Raw genomic sequence first — 27,110 nt, forward strand, 5'->3', positions numbered from 1 at the left:
CTACTTACTGCCTGAGATTTCTCAGGCAATGGATGCCTTAGAAATTTACTAGAATGAAGTAAAAGGGCAATTAGACATAAATGTGAAAATTATTAGATATGATAGAGGTGGTGAGTATTACGAAAGATATGATGAAACCGGGTAACATCAAGGTCCATTTGCTAAGCTTCTTCAGAAATGTGGCATTTGTGCGCAATACACAATGCTCGGTACACCACAACAAAATGGTGTATCAGAAAGGCGTAATAGAACTTTAATGGACATGGTTAGGAGTATGTTAATCAATTTGACTATACCCGTATCTTTGTGGATGTATGCTTTGAAAACTGCCATTTATTTGTTGAATAGGATTCCTAGTAAGGCAGTTCCAAAGACACCTTTTGAACTGTGGACGAATAGGACACCTAGTATAAGGCACCTGCATGTTTGGGGTTTCCAAGCAGAAATAAGGATTTATAATCCGCAAGAAAGAAAATTGGATGCAGGAACAATCAGTGAATATTTCATTGGTTATCCAGAAGAGTCAAAGGGGTATATGTTTTATTGTCCTAATCATTGTATGAGAATTGTCGAAACTGGAAATGCAAGGTTCATTGAAAATAGTGAAATCAGTGGGAGTGCAATTCCGTGAGAACTAGAAGTTAAATAAGTTAGAGTGCAAGTCCTTTTAGCCTGTGCCTCTAGCAGTAAGGTGATTGCTCCTTTTAGTGGTTATTACAAAATTAATGAAAATGAGCAACACAATAATGAACCCATGATGTATAATGAACCTATTATGGAAGAACCGCAAGAAGTAGCATTAAGGAGGTCTCAAAGAGAAAGGAGACCAGCTATTTCGAATGACTTTGTGGTATACTTACATGAAACAGAAATAGACTTAAGCATTAATAATAATGATCCAGTTTTGTTTTCATAAGCTTTAAGTTGTGATAGTTCTGAGAAGTGGTTAAATGCCATGAAAGAAGAGAAATATTTCATGGAACATAATGGTGTTTGGGACCTTGTAGAATATCAAAGGGTTGCAAGAGAGTTGGTTGTAAGTGGGTCTTCAAGACTAAACGTGACTCTCATGGAAACCTTGAATGTTACAAGGCTTGACTTGTTGCTAAGGAATTTACTCAGAAAGATGGCATTGATTATAAAGAGACGTTTTCATCGGTCTCACGAAAAGATTCTTTCAGGATTATCATGGCATTTAGTAGCCCATTCTGACTTGGAGCTACATCAAATGGATGTGAAAATTGTCTTTCTTAATGGAGATTTAAAGGACAATATTTATATGGACCAACCAATTGGGTTCTCAGTTGAAGAAAATGAACACATGGTCTGCAAATTAAAGAAATCAATATACAGTCTTAAAGCAAGCTTCCCGCCAATGGTATTTGAGGTTTAATGATACCATTGTTTCCTTTGGATTTAAGGAAAATACTGTTTATCAGTGTATGTATTTGAAGGTCAGTGGGAGTAAGGTTATTTTCTAATTCTGTATATTGATGATATCTTGCTTGCAGCTAACGATCTTGGTCTTCTTCATGAGACTAAGAAATTTCTCTCTAGAAACTTTGAAGTGAAAGATATGGGTGAGGTAAGCTATGTGATAGGGATAAAAATATTCCGTAATAGATCACAAGGATTATTAGGCTTATCTCAGAAAGCATATATCAATAAAGTACTAGAGAGATTCAAGATGAAAAGGTGGTTAATGTCACCTGTTCTAATTTAGAAAGGAGACAAATTTAGTCTCGCACAATGTCCTAGAAATGATATGGAACGGAAACAAATGAAAGCAATTTTGTATGCATCAGTAGTTGTTGCATCTGAAAGCTGAATTTGTAGTATGTTTTGAGGCTACAATTCAGGCTAATTGGCTGCAGAACTTTATTTCAAGGCTTGGAATTGTCGATAGTATTGCTAGGTTGCTGAAAATGTATTGTGATAACTCTGCAACAGTATTTTGTAAGAACAACAAGTACTCTAAGGGTGCTAAGCATGTGGAATTGAAGTACTTTGTCGTGAAGGAAGAAGTTCAGAAACAAAGAGTGTCAATAAAACATATTAGCACAAACCTTATGATAGTTGGTCCTTTGAACAAGGGATTACCGCTCAAGACAATATAGAACATGTTGAAAGTATAAGCATTATTGTTATTGATGATCATTAAATGTAATTTATCTTATGATTTTAGTGACACTCTGAGCTCAATTATGATATGTTTCTCATTACCTATTCTCTATGTTTGCATGCATGTTTGTGTTAGAGTAATGTTAATAGGTTTTGTCTTGAATGAAGACATTATGTTGGACCAATTATGTACTCCTAACTAATGGTCATATTAAGGAGAAGACTAATTTGTAGTACATTGAAGGGACTATGTCGATTAGATGACGTACAACCGCCATGACTCAAATTGGTTTCTATCCTTAATCATGAAATTATGATCTACCCAATGTATAGAACAATTTAGTCATTTTTTAATGCGCATTATGTTAGTTAATCTATTTATTTATTTAGTCCATAATGTTTATTAATGTCACATGAGCCAAGTGGGAGAATGTTAGAATTAATGTCTCATGTGAAAGGCATGTGACTTATGTAGGGACTAATAAATAAATAATTAATAATTAAGGACTAAATTGTAATTGGGCTTAATAGGAGAAGTTTCTAGGGTTAACTGCTACTTGATGGGAGTAGTGGTTATAAAAGGGGGTTAATACCCACTAACGTGAAATAAGGTCCCCTTCCTGACATAAAAGTGTTTTCTCTCATCTATAACCATCACGAAAGTAGAGAGAGACAAAAAGAAAGGTATAAGGAAGTGAAATCTTATTTTTCTCCTCTTCCAAGGAAATCAAAGTACACCAGAGAGAAGTCTTCCTATGGAGAAAGGTACAAGTCTTCTTGCGGAGAGAGGTACGCATTATCTTTTTATTTGTTGTTTGGGAGAATCATAGGTTTCAAGATCCTGTTGGTTTCCTATAATTGATAATCTAGGAAACCCTTTAAGAATTTTACAGTAAATACTCAAATTTGTCCCTAAAAGTATATTTCATTGGCATATCAGTCCCTGAAAGATGAAAAACTATTTTTTTGTCTCTGAATGTGTAAAAATGCTGACATATTAGTCTTGACGTTAGTTTGGTCCGTGCAATCTAACATTTCTATTGATGTGGCAAGTGGGGACTTAAATGCCATGAAAAAATATTGTCAATTGTGTAGTTGAGTCAGAAGACTAATTTGTCATTAAAACGTCGATGAAATAATTTGTTATTTTTAAAATTTATTCCCTCCTTTCTCCCCCTATGCTCTTTCTTCTCCCTCTTGGGCCAACATAAAAAATATTTTCAGTGACCTTTCCCTCTCTTTCTCTTCTTATGTTTCTTTTACCTTCTTATTCCTTCGTTTCATTGTTGTGGAAAATCCGTTGTGTGAATTGGCTGAACACTTAAGTTGAAGTAAACTTGACATTCACCTTGGGCAAAATGGCACTTGTCACCAAATTTGCATCCTTCGATAGTATGGGATTTGTTACATATGCAGGTTTTAACAACAGATGGAGTAGAACCATTGGGGACAGGTGGTGGTGGAAGAGCAGTGGGTTTTAAATTCATCATATGGGCAACAATATTATAACCACTGAGAACATAAATGTATGGAGGAAATGTTGAGGCTTAAAGGCTTCAAACTTTTACTTCACCCAAAATTATTTTTTTGAATACATGTTCATAAAACATATAAAAATAAGAAATCGAATGGTGGAACTGTAGAATTTGTAGAACTAATTTGGAAATTAAATATGTAGATTTGTATAAGGAAAAAGAAAAATAAGGAGAGAAAGAGAGAGAAGTGACACCAAAAATATCTTTTCATGGTGGGTGGTGGTGGTCCAGGTGAAGGCGAAGAAGAAGGGAAGAAAGAGCATAGGGGGAGAAAGGAGGGAATAAATTACAAAAATGAAAAATTAGTTCATCGACATTTTAATGGCAAATTGGTCCTGCCAAGTCAACTACCCAATTGACAATCTTTTCTCATGACATTCCAGTCCTCTCTTGTCATGTCAGCAGAAACATTAGACTTCACGAACCAAACTAACGACAAGATTAATATGTTGGCATTTTTACACATTCAGGAGCAAAAAAAATAGTTTTCCATCTTTTAAGGACTGATATGTCAACAAATACACTTTCAAGACGAATTTGAGTATTTACCTAAAATAATATTAAAAAAACCTATTAATGACATATACTTTTAACAAAATACTCTAGCAATAATTTAGCATTTGAACTACATAATAAATGCAAATAACAAATCTCAATAATAAAGTGTAACAATACATTAGTACTAAATAATATCAAAATACATAAATGACCAAATTATATATAAATTCATAAAACATAAGTTATTAAAGTGAAAACATTTTAAAAACGAGTTAATTTCTTCAAATTGTTTAAGTCTTGGTAAAACATTGTTGCTATGGGGTCTATTGGGGGTAAGAATTATAGTTGGTTTGAAATTCGTGGACTCAATACCTGACTCAAGAGTTTATGTGAGTTTTCACAACTTTACTAGAGTTTACCCAAAAAAAGAGTTTACTACGTAGACTCATAAAATCATAAGAGTTTAAAAGTTAACTCGAGAGTTTGATAACAATGCATGGATGGCATGAGAGAGAACAACCACAAAAGTTCATGATTCTACAAAAGTTTAGTATTCCTTAAGCAACATTATGTCTCGCATAAGCAAGTGAAACGACAAAGGCATAGGTGCCTCTAAAGGTAGCCTCACTTAAGCAACATTGGTCTCGCTTAAGCAGTCAACTCGCTTAAGTGGCATTGTGTCTTACTTAAGAGAAGGAAGTAACAGAGGCATGGATGCCTCTAAAGATGTTCCCACTTAAGCAAAGTTGGTTTTCACCAAGCGATGTTGGTTCTCGCTTAAACAATGTTGTGTCTTGATTAAGCGAAGAGGAGTGACAATGTAACATTCCAAAAATAAAATTATTTATATTTGACAAGAATAGTAAATGTATAGTTTAAATAAAACAACAAAAGATAAGATATTTGTTTTATCTTCTATTTATATCTAAGATAAATAAGGAAAAATAAAGATATTCCAAAAAAAAAGAGATAAAATAATATATTAGATTTATTTATATCTTAGATAAAAAGATAAGATCTAGTCAAATAATTAGATGATTAAGTTGCTAGAAATAAGTTTTTAGGAATTAGTATATACTAGACAAATACCCGCATAAATATTTAAATAAATTATTTATTTGATAAATAAAATTTAAAAATATAATTGTCAATGATATTTTATATAATTTTTTGTTAAAGGAGATAAAAAAATTACGTATAAATTAAGATATTTTTTATTTATCAATATATTTATAAGGGAATATTTCAAAATTGGAGGTTGACCACTCAACTAAAGTTGATTAACGTGAAGATAAAGATAAGTGTTATGTATAAATTTTATAAGAACAATATAAGAATAAGGTGAAATTGACATAATAAAACAACAAAATAAATATATTTAATGAAAGAAAAATGGTCAACCATAATGGTAAAACACATAAAAATGATGCGAATAAAACACCAAAAATTATTCATTTAAATAGACTTTTTGTATTTATTTACTTTTGATGGTGACCTGTTGTTGAATATTATTTTCTTTGGTGTGCTCCTTTTTAAACTTTGAAGTAAGATTGACTCTTCAACAGAGGATGTCAGAACATTTTTTTATTCTTCTTTCTCCTTAATGAATTTTTTGAGATTGAATAAACTTCATTTGATGATGAAGATTCATCTTTTGACTTCTTGGATGCTTGTAGCTTTGAGATTTTACTTATGACATATTTTTTTTCACATATTTTTAATGGACTTTCTTCTTCTTTTGATGATGAAGATTCATCTTTTGACTTCTTGGATAGTTGTAGCTTTGGACTTTGACTTGTGACTGTTTGTTTATTCGCCTTTTTTCTTAATGAATTTTGTGAGATTTGATAAACTTCTTCCTGAGATGATGAAGATGCGCCGTTTGACTTGTTGGATGCATATAGCTTTGGCCTTTGACTTATAATTAATTCATCTCACCCATTTGATGATATTTGTTGTGATGAAGTGGACTCCTTTTTTTTAATTAAAATATTAATTAGTGGACGAAACTATTAATATTTTGTACAATAAGTAAAAATGTTAATAATTATAAATATGGTTACCTATTTAATTTCTTTGAGGAGAGGATCAAGTTGTGAGTTTGATTTCAAAATTAAAAGTGTGTTCAAAGTGTATACAATATTGGGGGTATGTCAGTCTTATTTGCATCTTGTGTCTAGAATTTGTTGTGCATCTCGATCGAATATTGTGAATGTTGCTATAATGGTGTCATCAGATACTTTCAATTGTATCTTGAACCTAACAAAAAAATTTAAAAATTGTAATATTTATAATTATGTTTTAAAAAATAATTCATTATATACAAATATTAAACCTTATTGTTGGGTACTTGGATGGCTGTTTGCATTCTCTACAAGAGTATTGATTTCCCTCCTTTGTAACTTTCTTTTGCCATCTCTCATATGCAACATAATTTCAACAAAATGTACCGTCGATCTCATTGATTTTTGCATGAATTGTGAACACATTATCCTATTATTTTATATATGTTAAAATTAAGAAAAAATATGTATTATTGAATATTATGAATATGAAGGTCATGGTAGGTTAGCATACCTGGGATTCTAATACTCATCCCATGGACATTATATATTGCAAAGATCTTCTATTTTTTAACATTCTCTTGTCAAGATCAATGTTGACAGAACTTGGAGAAGTTTGTTCCTTTATTTGATGTTGCTCCATTTTTTTCTACAAAGTAGTTATTTAGAATAAAATTTATAATTTTTTCACTATATCAATCAAAGAATTAGAATAAACTAATGATTTTATTTGTTGAATGTTACAAAATGTGTATAATAAAATAAAATAAAATAAAGAAGTTCATTTTACGTGAACTTTGCAAAATCAGGATGGTCTAAATTGATATAGATCTTTATACTTGAAGTTGAGTTGATTAAATACTCATCTGAAAAATAATTATTAAAATATAATTTTTAGTAAATTAAAATTATTATAGTAAATAAAATATAAAAAAAAATTATTGTAAGCAAAAAGTATGATATAGACTTAATTGAATTAAAATTATTTATTTATTAAATAAGTTGAATTGAAAATAATACTTAAGATAGTAAAGAAACATCTCAAATAAATAACTATCTAATTAAATAAACATGCTAATATAAAAATAAAGAGATAGAAAATTATGGATCAATTTTTATTTAAATTTTATTTAAAGATTATATATATATATATATATATATATATATATATATATATATATATATTTAAAACTTAATATAAAAATTAAATTTAGAAGAATAATTTCAATTTCCTTAGTGAAATGACATATCACAATCGTTTAATGTAAACATTAAGTACAATTTAACCATCCATTTATCTAGTTATTCATTTTTTTTGCTAAATTATCTATGTATATAAAGAAAAGAAAAGAGATACAGTAGTAAGATATATAAAGTATAGAATATAAATTTTGTTAATAATTTTAAATGTGTGAAAGTAATCAAACCTCTAAATTTCTTAACCATCATAGAAGTGATTGTAATGATCTTTGAGCCTTCTTGGATGTTGATTGCCTTTTCAAATTTTGAGGCTATGTTTGTCCATAAAGTAACTTTAATAACTTCATTTATGAAAATAACCAGTTAAAAAGGGAGATGTGAAAATATAATTTTACATTACATTTTATTGTGTAAAGAAATATATATTAATGAATTGTACAAAATTATTATTTTAAAAAAATTATAATTAATGATAAAGTAAGGATAATTTATTTACTCTTTTGGTATAGAGTTTTGTTATGTTGTGAGTAACATTGAAGAAGGAAGAAGAAAAACACAAGTGATAGACACAAAAGGATAATGCCCTCCTTCCTCCAAATCATCAATTTTACTAATAATGAGGAGCTCAACTTTTATATATTATAAATAAATAAATAGATAAAGGTTAGAAGAATTAGAGGAGGTTAACAAAAGAAAGATGAGAGAGAAAAAGAGAAAAAAAACTTAGAAACAATATGACGCATAGGAAGAGAATATGGTGTGACTATAGAGATATGTTGTAGGAACATCTAGAAGCTTAGGGAGGTCTTCAAGAGGTGAGTAAAATAACATTTTTCTAAACTTCCACGGTATAAATTTTTGGGAAAGCGTCTTCTTGAATTTAGCAGTTATAAATTGATAATTGAAACATTGATTCTTGTGTGAATTGATCCTTGTGTGGTTACAAAAAATTAGATATTGGATTATTATTGTAAGATCTTGCGTGAAATTGATTGAAAGGCTTTGTCATTCATGTTTGTGTCTAATATATACATTACTTGTATATAGATATATCTTGAATTCATTATATGTATATATGTCATGAATCCATTTGTTAATTACTAAGTCTAGGTCCCACTGTTGAGTATTGATTTTACATAATAAATATTCTTTAATTATATATATATATATATATATATATATATATATATATTCTTATTTATATACATGTGTGATATTGTGTTTTGTTATTAATTGATAATTGTCATATTGTAATAATGTCAAGGTATCAACATGAAGATTGTTATTGAGGCTCACTGCTTGAGAATTAAATCGATAGATATAAGAGATTACATATTTCTTTATTATTGCAAGAGTCATTCATTACCTTATCGAAATAAATGAAGGTATACATTCTATTCTGGAAATAGGATGAGAGATATTATCATTCGGGATGAAATATCATATTGCTGAAAATATATATGTCTCAGATGGGATATCTATTTATTGAAAATATCTACATTTCGGATGATATATTAGATACCTCTATCCGGGATGGAGAAGACAATGGAACACCATTGCATGAAAATGGGCTCATAGACCTTATTCAATCATAATTCACAGTGGACCCAGGATCCAAGTTGGTTCAGGGAACCAAAGAGTTAAGTGTAGTGATTCTAGGAATCACTGAGTCATGTATGTGATAGAGTTGAATGCTTGAGATGTTAATGTCACTTATTGAAATATTTTCTTTATTGAGAATGTTATGTGAATAAACTGTGGTTGCATTAGTTTGACTTTATTGTTATATATATTTATGATATTTTCTTTTTGATTCACTACGGGTATTATGGTTGAGTTTTTTCGATTACCGCGCCATTTGAGAACAACACTGTTTGCGAACTTCTTTTAGAATTTGTTTTATTCACTGAGATTATATCTCATTAGAAGTGTTGTTTTCAGAGCATGAGGAAGAAACAATTGAAACACATGATACTTGAAGACTTAGTTTTCTTTTAGTTGATTTTGTTATATTTCTAGGGTTCATTAGATGCTCATATTTGATAATATTGTACCTTATAAGGATTCAATCTTATTTATAACATTTGAGGTATTTCAAACCATTGTAGTTTTTAAAAATATTAAATTATTTATGCTTTAAAGAATGTTTTTATTATAATTTTTTTTTAACAAATGATGTTATAGACAGGGGCATGGATGCCTCTAGAGGTGTTCTCGCTTAAGTAAAGTTGGTTTTTGCTTAAACGACGTTGGTCTACACTTGGTGATACCATCTTTTATCCAACCATGTCCTGATTTTGTGGCCCCCACCCTCGTGTCAATACCCTAACCCTAGATCATTGAATAAGCTAGTTACTATCATCGCGAACCACTCAACTCAATTACCTTTAAATGATAAGCATGGGTCTTGTGGAACAACACCAACCATAGCATAAACCACTCTTTTCCAACACAACATATCTAGCTACAAATGCATTGCTAATGCCTTTTTTCCCACCAAACAAGCCACCTTTCTTACTCTTATATATTTATCACCACCTTTTTTATGTATGGTATCTCCACGCTAACTAGTTGTTACTATGTTGGCTTCTGACTTGTGCATAAGAGTTTTTGCAGATGGTTAGCCATTAGTAATGAACCTAATAGGCACTCACAAAAATTACTCATGATGGGTACAACAATTACTCTCTTAGTGGGTAAAGGTAAGAGTATAGGTAATTACACAGGCATATATAATAAATAAAAAGTATTGTTGCATGAATCACTACGTGTGAATAGCATATGCGTAGTTATAATTGATGGAATACAATCCACCATACATTTTAATAAAAATAACCAATCACATTCCTTCATGTAACGTTTTATAAAAACATTTTCATAAGAATTAGCATTTTGTATAAATAATGACAAATTTCTGTGTCATTTTCTTCAATTGCACCCAAGACCCACTACCTTGTGTGTCAACAAAAGACATAATTATTGAGTTTGGATCAAATTAGAACCACAACCATCACAAATTGTCCCATTGAAGGTCCACCATTATAGCATCAAATGTGGAAGTTCATAAATTTATTATTTAAAAAGTTTATTATGATATTTATAATAGACTAAATGTCACTTTTGGTCCATTATATTTTAGTGTTGTTTTACTTTATTTTGGTTCTTTATGTTTTTGAAAGTTTCATTCTGGTACATTAAATTATAAAAGTTTCATTTTAGTCCTTTATGTTTTTGAAAGTTTCATTTTGATCTTTTATGTTTTTGAAAGTTTTAGTTTGGTACATTAAGTTATAAAAGTTTCATTTTGATCCTTTATGTTTTCGAAAGTTTCATTTTGATCATTTCTTCTGATTTCCTTTAATTAGCAAAAATTAGTGTTTTGTTAATTTAAATTTTAAAATAATTAATTTAAAATAATGGCGGCGAAAAGCCAAAGCAAGACCCAAATTCACCACCGTGACATTAAATCTAAAGCTTCTCATCACCATTGAGACCTAGTATTTTTTTTATCTATGTTGGTGTTGGGTAACAATGTGGCTATGGGGTGGTGCCCTGGTGTTGCTCAGTGGATGGAGGTTGTGGATCTAAGCTGTTTGTTGATGATGGATGTAGTGTTGCAGAGGTTGCGGATTTGAGTGGACGATGATTCTAGTGTTCTATTGTGGTGATTATGGAGTTTGCAGAAGATGAGATAGGTTGAAAAAATAGGTATGGTTGAATGCATTTTAAAGATAGTGATGGTTTTAGTCGCCACTATTTTAATTAATTACTTTAAAATTTAACATAACATTAATGTTTGCTAACGAAATCAGAAGAAGTGACCAAAATAAAATGTTCAAAAAAATAAATGATCAAAATGAAACTTTTAAAACTTAATGTAACAAAATGAAACTTTTGAAAACATAAATGATCAAAATAAAACTTTAAAAAACATAAAAGATCAAAATGAAACTTTAAAACTTAATGTACCAAAATGAAACAACATTAAATCATAATGGACCAAAAGTGACATTTAGCCTTTAAGATATTGTATAATTATGTTGTTAATGTTTTATAAAAGATCTTTGCATAGTGTTTTAACAAAGTTACTACCACATTAATTTGAGTTCAAATACAAGTAATTTTAAAATACAAGTTTGATGACTATACTGTAATACTCCACTCAAACCTTGCTGACAACTCAATTTTTGAATGTACTTTTATGTGAGATTTTAGGCCATATTCATGCATATTATTTCATTTTATTGACAAAACTCATGTTTTGGTGTTAGTTTGTGTAAGATAGGTGTCCAAGCTCTAGAGTGGAAAAGAGTAGGAAAACATGTAGTCTTGAAGAAATTTGGACTTTGCCACATCTATCATGGTAGTTGTCGTCTGACCATGGTTGAGCGTTGAATTTTAACAAAATTTTCACCATGATCGTGGTCTGTCTACGCTGACAGTAACTTAAGTTAGGCTTTATAAATAGTGGATTTTGAAGGGAAACTTTTATCTTTTCCTCTTTTATGCGAGTTTCGAGATTTTGAAGGCAGAAGAAAGCCATGAAAGTGTCTTTGGCTACAAGGGAGCATGGAGTTCACAACGAAGGTCAATCTGTGTACAATTTCTTCCTCTTTTTTTTTTGTTTTTATGTTTTATTTTGATTTTGTACTTTTTCTATGACCATGAGCGGTTAGCTCCCATTGGTCTAGGATTGTGATATAGCTATACCATTATACCCTTTTGTTGATTCTAATAAAGTTCTTGATGTTATTCAATCATTAAATTTCTTCTTCATTCCTAACTGATATTTTATAACTTATCATTCTAAATCTTAATTAATTTTTCTGACAGTGATCATCTGCTTATGATTGATTGATTTAAGAAGTAATCATTTTCATATAATTCGCATGATCAAACTGGTTGTGTGAACACTCAATAGATTAATTAATTAATCATTAGAATTAGAATTGGGAGAAAGGGGTATGCCTAAATTCACAATCCTGGTCTTTTCATAATAATTATTTTCTCACCAACTCTTTCGTTTTAATTCTTCTTTTCGTTAAAAGATAATTGATCACAAACCTTTCTCTATTTGATCAAACTTAAATTGTCTAGTTTGTAATAGAATTGATTATTTGGGAATGCAATGATCTTTTGGATTCGATATCTGGTTCATTGTCCCTAGTGCGTATGATACACTTATCCTTGTGTGAGTACTATTTTTATGAATCACTTGCTCACTATCATCCTCACCACCCACCCCATAATCTGCCTCGACAAAGTAATGATGATAAACTTCTAACTCCTTTCATCCTTAATAAGAGCAATGTAGACACTAGAGCATAATAGTAAGTATTTATGTGTTATAGAAATGTTTTTAATTTATGTAAAAATTTAAAAATTTACAAACCAAAAAATTATTTATATTATTAAAAATATTCTTAAATAGTTGAAATAAATATAAGACTAAAATATGTTTTTTGTCCACATAAATATGAAAATGTTCAAAATTCGTCCTTACAAAATTTTTAGTATATTTTTTTCTCACAAAGTTGGAATGTATTGTTTTTGGTCCGAACCTATAATGATGATTTCTTACATCAATTATACATATAACATATGTAAATATGATATTTTTTTTACATCGATTATACATATAACAGATGTAAAAAGTGATATTTTTTATATCAATTATGCATATGACTAATGTAAAAAAGTCATGCATGTAGATTTAGATTTCCGAACCTTGCTCCGAATAAAAGTCATGCATGTAAGACAAAAAACATACCAGAAATTTTGGAGGGATATGTTCCGAACATATGAGGACAGAAAACATATTTTAGCTTAAATGTAAAATTAAGTAACTTCAAGTTTAGAGAAGAAGAATAAGTTTTAAGAAAATAAATAATTTGATATTATACTAGTTTGTTATAATATGAGAGGAAAAATAATATAAAATTTTATTTTTCCTAACACTGAAATCTAATATTTAAAAAGTTAGAAACAATTAATAATTTGATATATGTATATACATAATTATTGTAAAGAGAAAGAGGATAAGATAAAATGGGCTCTGGTCTAAGAAATAAAAACTTAAATTTATTAAGTGCAAAAAAATGAAAAAAAGAAATATACACCAATAGTGTAAAATTATTTTATATTGTTATTTAATTACAACTCATTATTTATATTAAGTTTGTTAACTCTTATAAAATTAAGTTCAAAGTAATACAAATAATGACTTGTTATTAGATGACAGGACATCACCATTAAACTTTAAAAAAATATAAATAAGAAATAATGGATTAGTGTATTTGGTGAAAGAAAGTTTTAACCTCTTATAGACTTTAAACTAGACATAAGAAGCCACAATGACTCAATTATATTATTTCTTGTAGGATCAAAAGAAACATATTAGTGATATTATTGTATAAAACACCTTATACAAAAAAATGGTTTAAATATTTTTTCCATTTATGTAATTTGGTACTTTTTTATTTTTGTCCTTATAACTTTTTTTTGTTTTAATTTTTATAAAATGTGTTTTTTTTAATCTTTAAAGTACTTTAGATAATATTTTTTCAGTGCTTAAAATATTATTTTATTATTCAAAGTGCTATTTAAAGCACTTTAAAAATGAAAAACAAAACAAATATATTACATAAGGACTAAAAAACATAATTTATAATATAAAAAAATATTAAATTACATTGCCGAAAAAGTATTTAAACAAATAAAAAAAATCGTCGGACCTTGAGCCATAGCTGATAAATGGATCAATTCTTGAATTGTATACGTACAAATCATGCACGAGCAGGAACTTGCCACATGTACGTACCGTTTCTCACGATTCCTTGATCATCATGAATCAATCTGTTAATTATCAATTTATAATATATAAAAGATGAGTTTCTCATTATTAGGTTGTCATATTAGTAAAATTAAATTGATAATTTAGAGAAGGAAGAATATTTTTCTTTTGTATCTATTATTTATTTATGTTTTTTTCCTTCCTTTTTTAATGTTACTTACAACTTAACAAAATCTTATATCAAAAGAGTAAACAAGTTATCCTTACTTTATCATTAATTATAAATTTTGTTTAAATAAATTTTGTACAATTCATTAATATATATTTTTTTACACAATAAAATGTAATATAAAATTATATTCTCACATCTCCCTTTTTAATTGGTTATTTTCATAAATGAAGTTATTAAAGTTACTTTGTGGACAAACATAGCATCAGAATTTGAAAAAACAATCAACATCCAAGAAGAAAACTCAAAGATAGTTACAATCACTTCTATGATGGTTAAGAAATTTAAAGGTTTGATTACTTTCATACATTTAAAATCCTTAACAAAATTTATATTCTATACTTTATATATCTTACTACTCTCTCTTTTCTTTATATACATAGATAATTCAGCCAAAAAAATATGGATAACTAGATAAATAGATGATTAAATTGTACTTAATATTTACATTAAACGATTATCATATATCATTTCACTATGGAAATTGAAATTATTTTTCTAAATTTAATTTTTATATTAAGTTTTAAATATATATATATATATATATATATATATATATATATATATAATCTTTAAATAACGTTCAAATAAAAATTGATCCATAATTTTTTCTCTTTATTTTTATATTAGCATGTTTATTTAATTTTATATTTATTTATTTATTTGAGATGTTTCTTTATTATCTTAAGTATTGTTTTCAATTAAACTTATTTAATAAATAAATAAATTTAATTCAATTAAGTCTATATCATACTTTTTGCTTACAATAATTTTTTTTATATTTTATTTACTATAATAATTTTAATTCACTAATAATTATATTTTAATAATTGTTTTTCAGATGAGTATTCAATCAACTCAACCTCAAGTACAAAGATCTATATCAACCTAGACAATCCTAATTTTGCAAAAATCGAGTGAAATGAACTTCCTTCTTTTATTTTATTTTATTATACATATTTTGTAACATTCAACAAATAAAATCGTTAGTTTATTCTAATTCTTTGATTGATATAGTTAAAAAAATTATAAATTGTATTATAAATAACTACTTTGTAGAAAAAAATGGAGCAACATCAAATAAAGGAACGATCTTCTCCAAGTTTTGCCAACATTGATCTTGACAAGAGAATGTCAAAAAATAGACGATCTTTGCAATATACAATGTCCATGAGGTGTGTATTAGAATCACATGTATGTTAACTTACCATGATCTTCATATTCATAGTATTCAATAATACTTTATTTTTTCTTAGTTTTAACATATATAAAATAATAGGATAATGTGTTCACAATTCATGCAACAATCAATGAGATCGACAATAAATTTTGTTGAAATTATGCTGCATGTGAGAGATGCCAAAAGAAAGTTACAAAAGAGGGAGATCAATACTCTTGTAGAGAATGCAAACACTCATTCAAGTACCCAACAACAAAGTTTAATATTTGTATATAATGAATTATTTTTTATAAAATAATTAAATAAATATTACAATTTTTAAAATCTTTTTTAAGTTCAAGATACAATTGAAAGTCTCTTATGACACCGGTGTAGCAACATTCACATGTTCGATCGAGATGCACAATAAATTCTAAAGACAACATCTGAACTTCTTCACATCCAAAATGCAAATAAGACTGGCATACCCCCAATATTGTATATCCTTTACAAATACACTTTTAATTTTGAAATCAAGCTCTCAACTTGAAGGAAGGATTTCAAACTTATACACTCACAAGGACTTTTATCCCAAAAAATATCAGTAAACATGATCCTCTCCTTAAAAAAATTAAACAGGTAACCATATTTATAATTTATTTACATTTTTACTTATTGTACAAAATAATAATAGCTTCGTCCACTAATTAATATTTTTTATTAAAAAAAGGAGTTCACTTCATCACAACAAATATCATCAGAGGAGTGAGATGAACTAATTATAAGTCAAAGCCCAAAGCTACAAGCATCTAACAAGTCAAAAGGTGCGTCTTCATCATCTAATGAAGAAGTTTATCAAATCTCACAAAGTCCATTAAGAAAAAAGGCGAATAAATGAACTATCACAAGTCAAAGTCCAAAGTTACAACTATCTAAGAAGTCAAAAGATATCTTCATCATCAAAAGAAGAAGAAAATCCATTAAAAATGTGAAAAAAATATGTCATAAGTAAAAACTCAAAGCTACAAGCATTCAAGAAGTCAAAAGATGCATCTTCATTATCAAATAAAGTTTATTCAATCTCAAAAAGTCCATTAAGGAGAAAAACGAATAAACAAACTATTATGACATCCGAGTCAGTCTTACTTCAAAGTTTAAAAAGGAGCACACCAAAGAAAATAAAACTCAACAACAGGTCAACAACAAAAGGAAATAAATATAAAAAGTCTATTTAAATGAACAATTTTTTGTGTTTTATTCGCATCATTTTTATGTGTTTTACCATTATGATTGACTATTTTTCTTTCATTAAATATATTTCTTTACCTATTTTATTCTTGTTTTGTTCTTATAAAATTTATACATAACACTTACTTTTATGTTCACGTTAATAAACTTTAATTTGAGTGGTCAACCTTTAATTTTAAAATATTTCCTTAAAAATATATTGATAAATAAAAAATATCTTAATTTATACATAATTTTTTTTTATCTTTTTTAACAGAAAATTATATAAAATATCATTTATATTTATATTTTTAAACCCCACTGCTGCTATTTGTCTAGTTATATTATTACTATTTAACACTTTGTAATATGGGAATGAGGACATGGAATGTCACTTTCGAGGCTCAATTAAAAAATAATGCAACTTTTTCATAGGAGAAATTTTAGGCTCTTCGTGTCACTATTTTGAAGTTGTTATCGTCATGCCTTCCACTCAAATTCATGGTGATGTAATTTCGTATGACAATTGACAAATGTGCACCCCTCGTAGCTTCCTTGCTTGCATTACCTTCTCTATCTCTTTATCCAACATATTATATTTTTTGTCATAATTTACTCCTATGTCCTGTTTATTTTTAATAGTAACAGAACGTTCTGAAAGAACTTTATCTAAAAAAAATGAAAACAACTGTTGTACTGTGTGACTGTCTATGTAATTTAATCCTTTTACGCATGTCTTTAGTAATGGAATTATTGGTTAACACTAATACCATAACAAGAAACGCTTTATAAGAAATTGGGTAGGAGCCCATTTATTTGTTACAAAACAAAAATATATATGACTACCGATTAAAACAATGTTTATTTTATATACATGTCAACCTTTGCGTTGCTCAAATTTATTGGCTGGACTTAGAGCATCTCCAATGCAGGTTTCTTCCCATGTTTTTAACGGGAAGAAACCGTTTCTTAATTTTTTTTTGTATTGAAACAGGTTGACGTGGCAGAGTGCGTTCCTTCAGGGTTGAGAATCGTTTCTTATATAAGAAACCATACCTAGCAATTAAAAAAATAATTTTCTCAAACATAACAAATATGTAAACAATAAAAAATTGATTTCCTCAGCTTCAACAAGAGGGAAAATAAAACTGTCAAGGGAAGAACATGGAACATATATATTCGTTGAACAGCCACAATAAATCCCAACAATCATAAAATTAGAAAAAAAAAGTGATTTAAATCCAGATTCAAGCAAAACAGTAAAGGGGAAAATGGAGAAACCAAACGCAATCAAGGTGAAGGAAAACGCACCAAGACTGAGACGAGACCATGGCCGGAGACGCGACATGCAACTGTAATGGAGACGCGAGATGCGACCATGGCCGGAAACGCAACCATGGCCGGAGACGAGACCATGGTTGGAGACCCGACCATGTGCTTCATTGTTGACGCCAACGAAGGTGACGCGAGACGCTACCATGGCCAGAGGTGGTGACGCAAAGTGAAGGTGAGGCCACGCGTAGGTGTTGCGGTGGTGGCCGGAGGTGTTGAGAATGTGGTCATGGAGGAGAGGAAGAAGATAGAGAGAAAGAGAGGAAGAAGATAGAGAGGAGGAGAGGGGGAAGCTTCTGGAGGTGCTGCTAGAGAGAGAAAAAAAAGTTTATCGTGAGAAGAAGAAAAGACGTGCTAGAGAGAGAAAAACAATTATCGAGAAAAGAAGTAGGTAGCTTTTTAATGAGGTGAAACGATATGGACCGTCCATCTTATTAATGAGGATGAATCTGAACCGTTGAACAACTGAGGTAATTAATGAAGAAAGATTTTGACCGTTGATGGAAATGTTACCGTTGCTATTGACCGTTGATCTGAAAATAATATCGTTGAAGTGCAGAAATGACCGTTGAAGTGCAGAGCTATGGAAATGTTTTCACTTTGCTTATTCACTATAAATTTATACACGGTACAACATATTTTCACCGTTCTTGTACTACTAATTTTTTTTTTGTTGCTATCAAGTGTCAATTTTTTTTATTCTCTCTAAAATGGGTCCCATCAGTATAATTATCAATGTTACTATAGTTATTTTCAAAACCAATCACTCCCTATTAGTGAAAATTCTCAAAATCCACCGCAATATATTATGTATCGACCATTCCATAGCAGTGAAAATTTTCAAAATCCACCGCAATATGTTATGTGTCCACCACCACCTCCTACCAATGAAAATTCTCAAAATCCACCACAGTATATTATGTATCCACCACCCCCACACATGTGGTATATGCATCCTTCATCCAATGTAGAGCCACCTACTAGTGGTAGTTCTCAAAATCCACAAATTTATAGTCAACCATCAACTCCCACCAACTTAAACACGTGTTATAGGCCTTCTTTATCCAATATTGTGCTCCCTAGCAATGAAATTGAATCACTCGTCGGTGTAGACGGTATTCAACTAGATGAAGGAGATGAAAATTCAGGTGGAAAAAAAGTCGTACCGCATTCTCGGTCACGGAAGATGTGATTCTCGTTTGATCATGGTTGAATGTATCAAAGGATTCAATTATAGGAGTTGATCAAACATCAAAGCAATATTGGGCAAGTATAAAAAATGTGTACAACAATGACGATGTGTGTCAAAGCGGAAAATTTTGTGAAAGAAGCTGGACTCAATTAAAATCTCGGTGAACAGGATCCATCCTCTAGTTCAAAAGTTTAATGGGTGCTACAAACAAGCAGATAAACATAGGAGAAGTGGAAGTTCAGAGAAAGATGTCTTGGCTGATGCTCATATGATTTACTCACAAGATATAGGTAAAAAATTTGAGGTTGAGCATGGTTGGTTGTTGTTGAAAGATCAACCAAAATTTGATTCAGAATTTATGTCAAAGTGTTCAAAAAGAACAAAGGTTTCTACTTCAGGAAATTACTTGTCGTCTTCTAACCCAGAGACACCCATTGAAGTCGAAGAATATGATACGCTATCGCCAATGTCTCGCCCAATTGGACAAAAAGCAGCAAAAAGGAAAAACAAAGGAAAAGAATGTCCTAATACTCTCGATTTATCTAGCATAGAAAGTGTAATGAAGGACAAAAATATGAACACATCAAAACTTATTCAATTAAAGGAGGCACAGGAAAAGCGTCTGCAAGAACAGGAACGACGTATGGAGTATGAAATCCTCATGAAGGATACTTCCAACATGTCTGAACAACAACACAAAGACCACGAAAAGTATTGTGACCATATTAGGAAAAAAACTAGGATACTAAATTTTTAGTTCTTATGCTAATGTTGTGTTTGATATTTAATGTTAGCAATGTAGGTATTTTTTGTGTCTTAAATTTAGAATTTTATGTTGTAAAACTAGTTGTTATAAAATTGGTCGTTGCAAACTAGCCGTTGAAAAACTAGCCGTTATTAATGAAGCTATATAAATGTTCAATGTTTCATTATTTTGACATATTCTCATACAATATTTCTCTCTTATTTCAAACACTTTGGTTACCATATAATGGATCCAACCATTGATTTAGATGAAGTTTTAGATCAAATGATAGATGAGAAATTGGAAGATAACAACGATGAAGAAATCATTAGGTTGATACTTGAGAGCCAACAACAACTACATGGCAACACCACTAGGCGTAGCCAAAGAAGAAGAGTGGTACATCATAATCGTGAAGAAGGTCATCATCGATTGTTCAATGACTATTTTTCAGAAAATCTTGTGTACACAGAGATTCAATTTCGGAGAAGGTTTCGTATGCAAATGCATGTGTTTCTCTAAATTATAAACGCACTCAACAACCATGATGAATACTTTCAAATGAGGGTCGATGCACTACCTCGAAAAGGCTTATCTCCATTGCAGAAGTGCACAACTGCTATTCGTATATTGGCTTATGGATCACCTACTGACAATGTCGATGAATACGTTCGAATTGGTGAAACCACTGCAGTGGAATGCTTGGAGCGATTTGTATTAGGCATCTGTACCATATTTGGGAATAAATACTTGAGGAGACCAAATAATGAAGACATCGAACGCCTACTACAAATGGGAGCGACACGTGGATTTCCAGGTATGTTAGGTTCCATTGATTATATGCATTGGGAATGGAAAAATTGTGCAGTTGCTTGGAAAGGTCAATTTTGTCGAGGTGATTATCGCAACCTAACAATCATTCTTGAAGCCGTGGCATCACAAGATTTATGGATTTGACATGCATTTTTTGGAACCGCCAGTTCAAATAATGAAATTACCGTGTTAAATGAATCTAATGTGTTTGATGAAGTTTTGTTAGGACGTGCGCCTGTAGTGCAATTCATAGTGAATAGAACCCAATATAATATGGGATACTATTTAGCAGATGGCATTTATCCAGACTTTGTCACGTTTGTGAAGACCATCTCAATGCCACAAGGAGAAAAACGAAAATTATTTGCACAACGACAAGAATCGGCAAGAAAGGATGTAGAACGAGCTTTTGGAGTGCTCCAATCTCGATTCGCAATTATACGTGGCCCGTCACGTTTTTGGGATGCTAGTAAAATGAAGAATATCATCTATGCATGCATCATATTGCATAACATGATTGTTGAGGATGAACGTGACACATATCAAAATAATATTGATTACAATAATGTATGTAATAGCACTTCAACATTCGAAGTATCTTTAGGTGCTCACCCTAGTATCAGATCAACATACCTCCAGAGGAGAGCACAACTTCATGACAAACAAAAACACTGCCAACTTCAAGGAGATTTAGTTGAGCATATTTGGGAATGTTTCAGAAATAAAAATAAGAATTAATTTAATGTAATATTTTTTGTTTTTCATAACTATGTTTTTTATTTCAATGTCATTGTATTTAAATATCTATTATTATATAAAAATGTATTTTTTATTGTTACACATTTCCTTTAAATGTTATGTAATTTTTTATTTTTAATTTATATTTAATATTTTTTTTATTTATTCATATTTATTATTTGTATACATAAAAACTGAAAAAATTAATTAATTATTTTATTGGAATAGTAATTAAATTATAATAAAATAATTTAAATGTTTGAATTTCTTGCATTGGAGTAAAATTCTACATGAGTTTCTTATGAATGACATGACACTGCGGGTGATGCAATCCTCCCTAGGAAGGGACTAGTCACTAGAGCCATGAGCAAGAGGCTCCAAGAGGATTGGGCTAGAGCTGCTGAAGAAAGCCCTAGGATTCTCATGAACCTCGGGGTAGATTTCTGAGCCCATGGGTCAAGTTTGGGTCCAATTCTCTTTGTACATATTAGACTAGGATGTCATTATATTTGATCCTTGTATTTAGGACTCCATATTGTAGGTAGGGTACCCTAGAAATATAGGATTTTTCAGCCCTTGTATTTTAGGGCACCTAGACTAATTTTTGTATTATGGGTAGTTTTGTAATTTCACATGCACTAAGTGAATATTTGATGTGTGTGGTTGGAAATAAATTTAATTGAATTGGTAGAAGCCCAATCCAATTAAATTTTAGAGGGGGAGGTGAGCATTTGCTTACTACACCTCATTGCCACATCATATAGTCACACTTTGTGCATGTCCTTCATGCTTTACATGCCTCATGACACCTAAGCACACTTAGTGGAGAATCTTGGAATTGATCTTGGATTAGTAGGCTGAACCATAACTAAAACTCACTAATCATAATTAGTGAAATTTTGGCTCCAAAGTTTGGCTCCACAAATTCAATTTCAAATTCAAGTGAAATTTGAATTGAAATTCAAATTTCCCTCTAATTTTGTGTGACACTTAGGCTATAAATAGAGGTCATGTGTGTGCAATTTTTTTGAACTTTGGTCATTTGAATATTAAACTTCAGATTTCAGAGCTCTTTTAGAGCATAAAATTTCGTGCTCTTCTCTCCCCTTCCCTTCATTCATCTCCTTCTTCCTCCAAGCTCTTATCCATGGCCTCCTATGGTGGTGAGCTTCTTCTAGACTCATCTTCTCCTTGAAGTGGCGTCTCCTCTCTCTCTTCCTTCTCCATTCCGCTGTCATTCATCTTCCAAGAAGCAAATGAATCCATTGATGAAGAAGATCCTAGGCCTACAAGCTCCAATGGAGCTTACATCAGCGGGGACCACAAAAAGTGATGCTGGAACCACAAAAAGATGATTAAGGAACCCATATGAGTTTCTTGCATTGGAGATGCTCTAATTAATCTATACACACGCGTTTGTACACACGTTTTCTTTTCCAAGGAGGCTTGGCCTCCATACTCTCCTTCCTCTCTTCAATTTGCCTCTCTAAGAGCGCCTTGAGCCTCTTACATGGTTTTGGGAAATGTAGATTCACTTCCCCTCTCAAATCACTTGCAGAGAAGATGGACATGTTCTCAAAATCATGCTCAGCCTCTTGGTACTCATCCCTCCCTCTTATTCTCTGGGTACTCATCCTTCTCCTTTACTCATTTGTTTGTCTCTCTTCTTTTCTCAGGACTTATCCTTCTCCATTTCTCTCTTCTTTTGTTGGTACTTATCCATCTCTGCTTTTCTTTCGGTTCTCATCATTCTTTGCTTCACTTTCTTCTCGGTACTCATCCTTGTCGAGACACCGGTGTTGGATATTGGATCGAACACGACTATCACATCATAGGAGCCTTTGATAGGTAAGGATTTTAGGTTTTACGTTCTATTTTCATTTTTGAAAATTTTCCAGATTTGGAGATATAATTATTGTTCTCTATTTCATTTTCGTTTTGGATCTCACTTCCCTTGCAAATGATACACCTTCTGCTCTCTGCTTCACTGATGCTGGATATACTCATCGTTTTCTGCCTTTGTTACACGTAAGCTAGGTTTTTAGGTATTACATTTACCCATTTTCTTTTTTACTTTCACTCATTTTCATTTTTAATCTTTTTTTGGATTTGGAGATATAAATCAAAAGTACTGTTTTTATGGGCGTGTATGTGTTTTTGAGATTATGTGTTTGCATGTTTAGGACTGTTTTATAGGTGTATATGTGTTTTTGAGACTCAATGTTTGCATCTTTAAGACGGTTTGGATTTTTATGGAATGTATAGCTCTCCATTTTCTTTTATACTTTCACCCATTTTCGTTTTCTAATTTTTATTCGGATTTGGAGATATAAATCAAAAGTATTGTTTTTATGGGTGTGTATGTGTTTTTGAGACTCTGTGTTTGCATGCTTATGACCATTTTATGGTGTGTATTTGTTTTTGTATGTGTTTTTGAGACTCTGTGTTTGCATGCTTATGACCATTTTATGGTGTGTATTTGTTTTTGAGACTTTGTGTTTGCATGTTTAGGACGGTTAGGATTTTTATGGAATATATAGCTCTCCATTTTCTTTTTTTACTTTCACCCATTTTTGTTTTCTATTTTTTTTCAAATTTGGAGATATAAATCAAAAGTACTATTTGATGGGTGTGTATGTGTTTTTGAGACTCTTTGTTTGCATGTTGAGGACCGTTTTATGGGTGTGTATGTGTTTTTGAGACTATATTTGCATCTTTAAGACGGTTTGGATTTTATGGAATAATAGCTCTCCATTTTCTTTTTTACTTTCATCCATTTTCATTTTTTTTTTACTGGATTTGGAGATATAATCAAAAGCACGGTTTGTATAGGGTTATAGTGTGCAAAGTCCTTGAAAATTATTTCATTTCTGAAATGTTTTTTAAAGATTAGTTTTTTTACAATGTGAATCTTTTTACTATGATATGTATATACATTTTTTATGTATTTAGGATGACATCATCAAGTCATTGGTTTAAGATATTTCTGACACTAATTTGTCCTCCGTCATCTATATAGGTTTTGTCATATTTAATTATTTCATAAAAATAAGTGCAAGATATATGGTATGAATATATTCATTATGTGTCAAAAAAGGGGATCCTTTATTAAATTAATTATTTTATAACTATAATTAATATTCGATTTTTCTATATTATTATATTTTAGTTTGATTAATATAAAATATAATTTTTGAAATAAAATTTAAAATATCAGTCAATCTTTTTTCTTATAAAAATTTGATATTTGATACAATAATATAAATTTCTATATTGTAATTATATAGGAGGTAGATAAAAAAACTTGTATATGCATTTTCAAAACATCTTTTATGTATTTGTATTGATATGTTTTTTTTCTTAAATGAGTAAGATACAGTCGAGATTGATTTCAATTTTCTCTCATTACAAAGAACAAATATGTGATGATGAAATTTATGATAGATCCTACAACAAATGTAAATTTTCTTCATATCTCCGTTGATGACCTGGAATTTAAAAAGGGTGGAAAAGAATTAGCAAAATTCTATAAGTTTTCTCGAGACCATCAAATGGCAATGCATTTAATAGCAAATAATGCATTTCATATTAGAATCTTTTCTATGGATTTTGTTAAAATTAAGTATCCAGATAATAAGATGAATCCAAATTTTGGAGAACGTTTTTCAAAATCGTCACCAACACTACAAATCCTATTTAGGTAATTCCAAATTTTATTTTCTAAAACTTTCAATTAGAAGAATATGGTGTGACATTATACTTTTAATTGATTTGCAGGATTCCATATTGCTAAACAATTGTTTTGCCTACTTTTGGAAAGAAAATGTGTCAATGGGAGATGTTATTCTGATAGATGTTGTAGGAAATAAGTGGCAAATTTCTCCATTTGGGATAGTTTTACAAACTATTTTCTTAGATGGGGTTGTTTTAAAACATTTTCCAGATGAGGGCTCTTTTGTACGTGTTTTGCATGCATGCAACACCCAAATCGCCAGAACCACTGGCGAGTTTGGTCTCCGTGAATAAATCGCCATTTCCACTGGCGATATATGCATGCATAGGGAATCGCTAGTTTGACTAGCGAGTTCCACTAGCTAGGCGCAGGAGGTTCAGCTTTGTAGGCCATGCTTCAGCTTTTGTAGGGGCGCGTGGGACAAGGAAATCGCCACTCCTATGGGCGATTTAGCCTAAATTGGAGTTGCCAATGGTATTGGCGAGTTAGGCGTGGGAGGTGCCAGCTCCATTGGCGATTTTAGTGTGTATATATTCTCCTCCTCACGTTGCAGTTTCATTGTGTGTTCCAGTTTTTTTAAAACTCTCTCAAAATTTCCTCCTTCTCACGTTTACTTCCTGTCATAAGCTTTCCAAATTTGGTGATTCAGGTTTAATTTGTACCATCAATATTTTCAGTCAAGTAATTTCTTTTGAATGTGAAGTTTTGAATAAATTTTTAATAAAATTAGCTTTATATTTCATATGGTTGTTGGTGTGTGTTTAAAATAAAAGAAATTTGTACCATCATCTTTATTTTAAGAAAAAATTTTGAGTCCGAAAATTGTATTTTGAATTTCAAGTTTTTATTATATTTTTAATTAGATTAGGTTGGTCTTGATGTTTTGTTATTGTGTTAAAAATTGATCAAGTGTATACTTTTAAAAGTTTTTAAAACTAAAAAATTTTGCACCATATTTATTTGAAGTATTTTGAGTGTGGAATTTTTTTTAATATGAGATTGTAGTAATATTTTTTTTAAATTACTTTAGGTTGATTTTAATGATTTGTTGGTACGTTATAAAAATTTATGAGCGTTGAACTTGAATGGTATTTTAAATTTTAATATGAAGTGTGTAGTATGTAATTAATATGTGTACTTTTAAAGTGCTGTTTAGTTCAGTGTTTTTAAATTTATACTTTTAAGTTTATGGCGTCATTTTTATTTTAATGTATTTGTAGTAATTTTGTAATTATGTTTATTTATTTAGAAGTTATTATTGTTAACGTTAATTATTTATAATACTAATTTTGGTTATGGTTTATTTTGCCTTTAAAATTAGTTCGTTGGAATCGTTTATATTTTTTAAGTATGTACCATTATATTTATTTATAGTTAATATTTTTTGCATAGAATAAAATTATAATGTGAAGTTCCAGTAAAGGGACTTTTTGTGATTTCATTTTATTATTTTGAATTTATTATGGTTAATTATTTAAAATATTGTTTTTGTAGGTACATCATGAATTCGGTTATAACAGTATTATATTTCAATGGAAGGGTATATGAAGATAATGATGGTGTAATATTTGAAGGCAGTAAAAAAGCGATTCAGATAAAATGTGGAATTAGTTTCAATGCTTTGAAGAAAAAAATTGGAGATAAGGTAAAGTTACAAAATAATGAAATTATTTCTGCTATCAGTTGTAGATTTTTAGTGTCAGGAAAATATATTGTCTTGCAAATTTGTGAT

The 27,110-nt window shown here is 30.1% G+C and overlaps 1 protein-coding gene and 1 pseudogene across 1 annotated transcript; both read left to right on the top strand.

The window, feature by feature from the left end:
- The first annotated feature begins 18,203 nt into the window (after positions 1-18,203).
- On the top strand, positions 18,204-20,106 carry LOC102669449 (glutathione S-transferase T2). Its single transcript, XM_006605101.1, has 2 exons — positions 18,204-18,313; positions 19,518-20,106. Exons 1-2 carry the CDS (start codon positions 18,204-18,206, stop codon positions 20,104-20,106), a joined length of 699 nt encoding a protein of 232 aa, XP_006605164.1.
- A 234-nt stretch (positions 20,107-20,340) lies between these two features.
- On the top strand, positions 20,341-21,051 carry LOC100812701 (uncharacterized; annotated as a pseudogene).
- The last annotated feature ends 6,059 nt before the right edge of the window (positions 21,052-27,110 follow it).

The sequence above is a fragment of the Glycine max genome, chromosome 19 (genome assembly GCF_000004515.6).
Source record: "Glycine max cultivar Williams 82 chromosome 19, Glycine_max_v4.0, whole genome shotgun sequence".
Lineage (NCBI taxonomy): Eukaryota > Viridiplantae > Streptophyta > Magnoliopsida > Fabales > Fabaceae > Glycine > Glycine max.

Bases quoted from the DNA above. Each gene is read 5' to 3' on its own strand.
- LOC102669449 (XM_006605101.1), top strand. From the start codon at position 18,204: ATGGCCGGAAACGCAACCATGGCCGGAGACGAGACCATGGTTGGAGAC. The intron at 18,314-19,517 runs GTGGTGACGCAA...CTCGGTGAACAG, and splicing joins AGACGCTACCATGGCCAGAG to GATCCATCCTCTAGTTCAAA.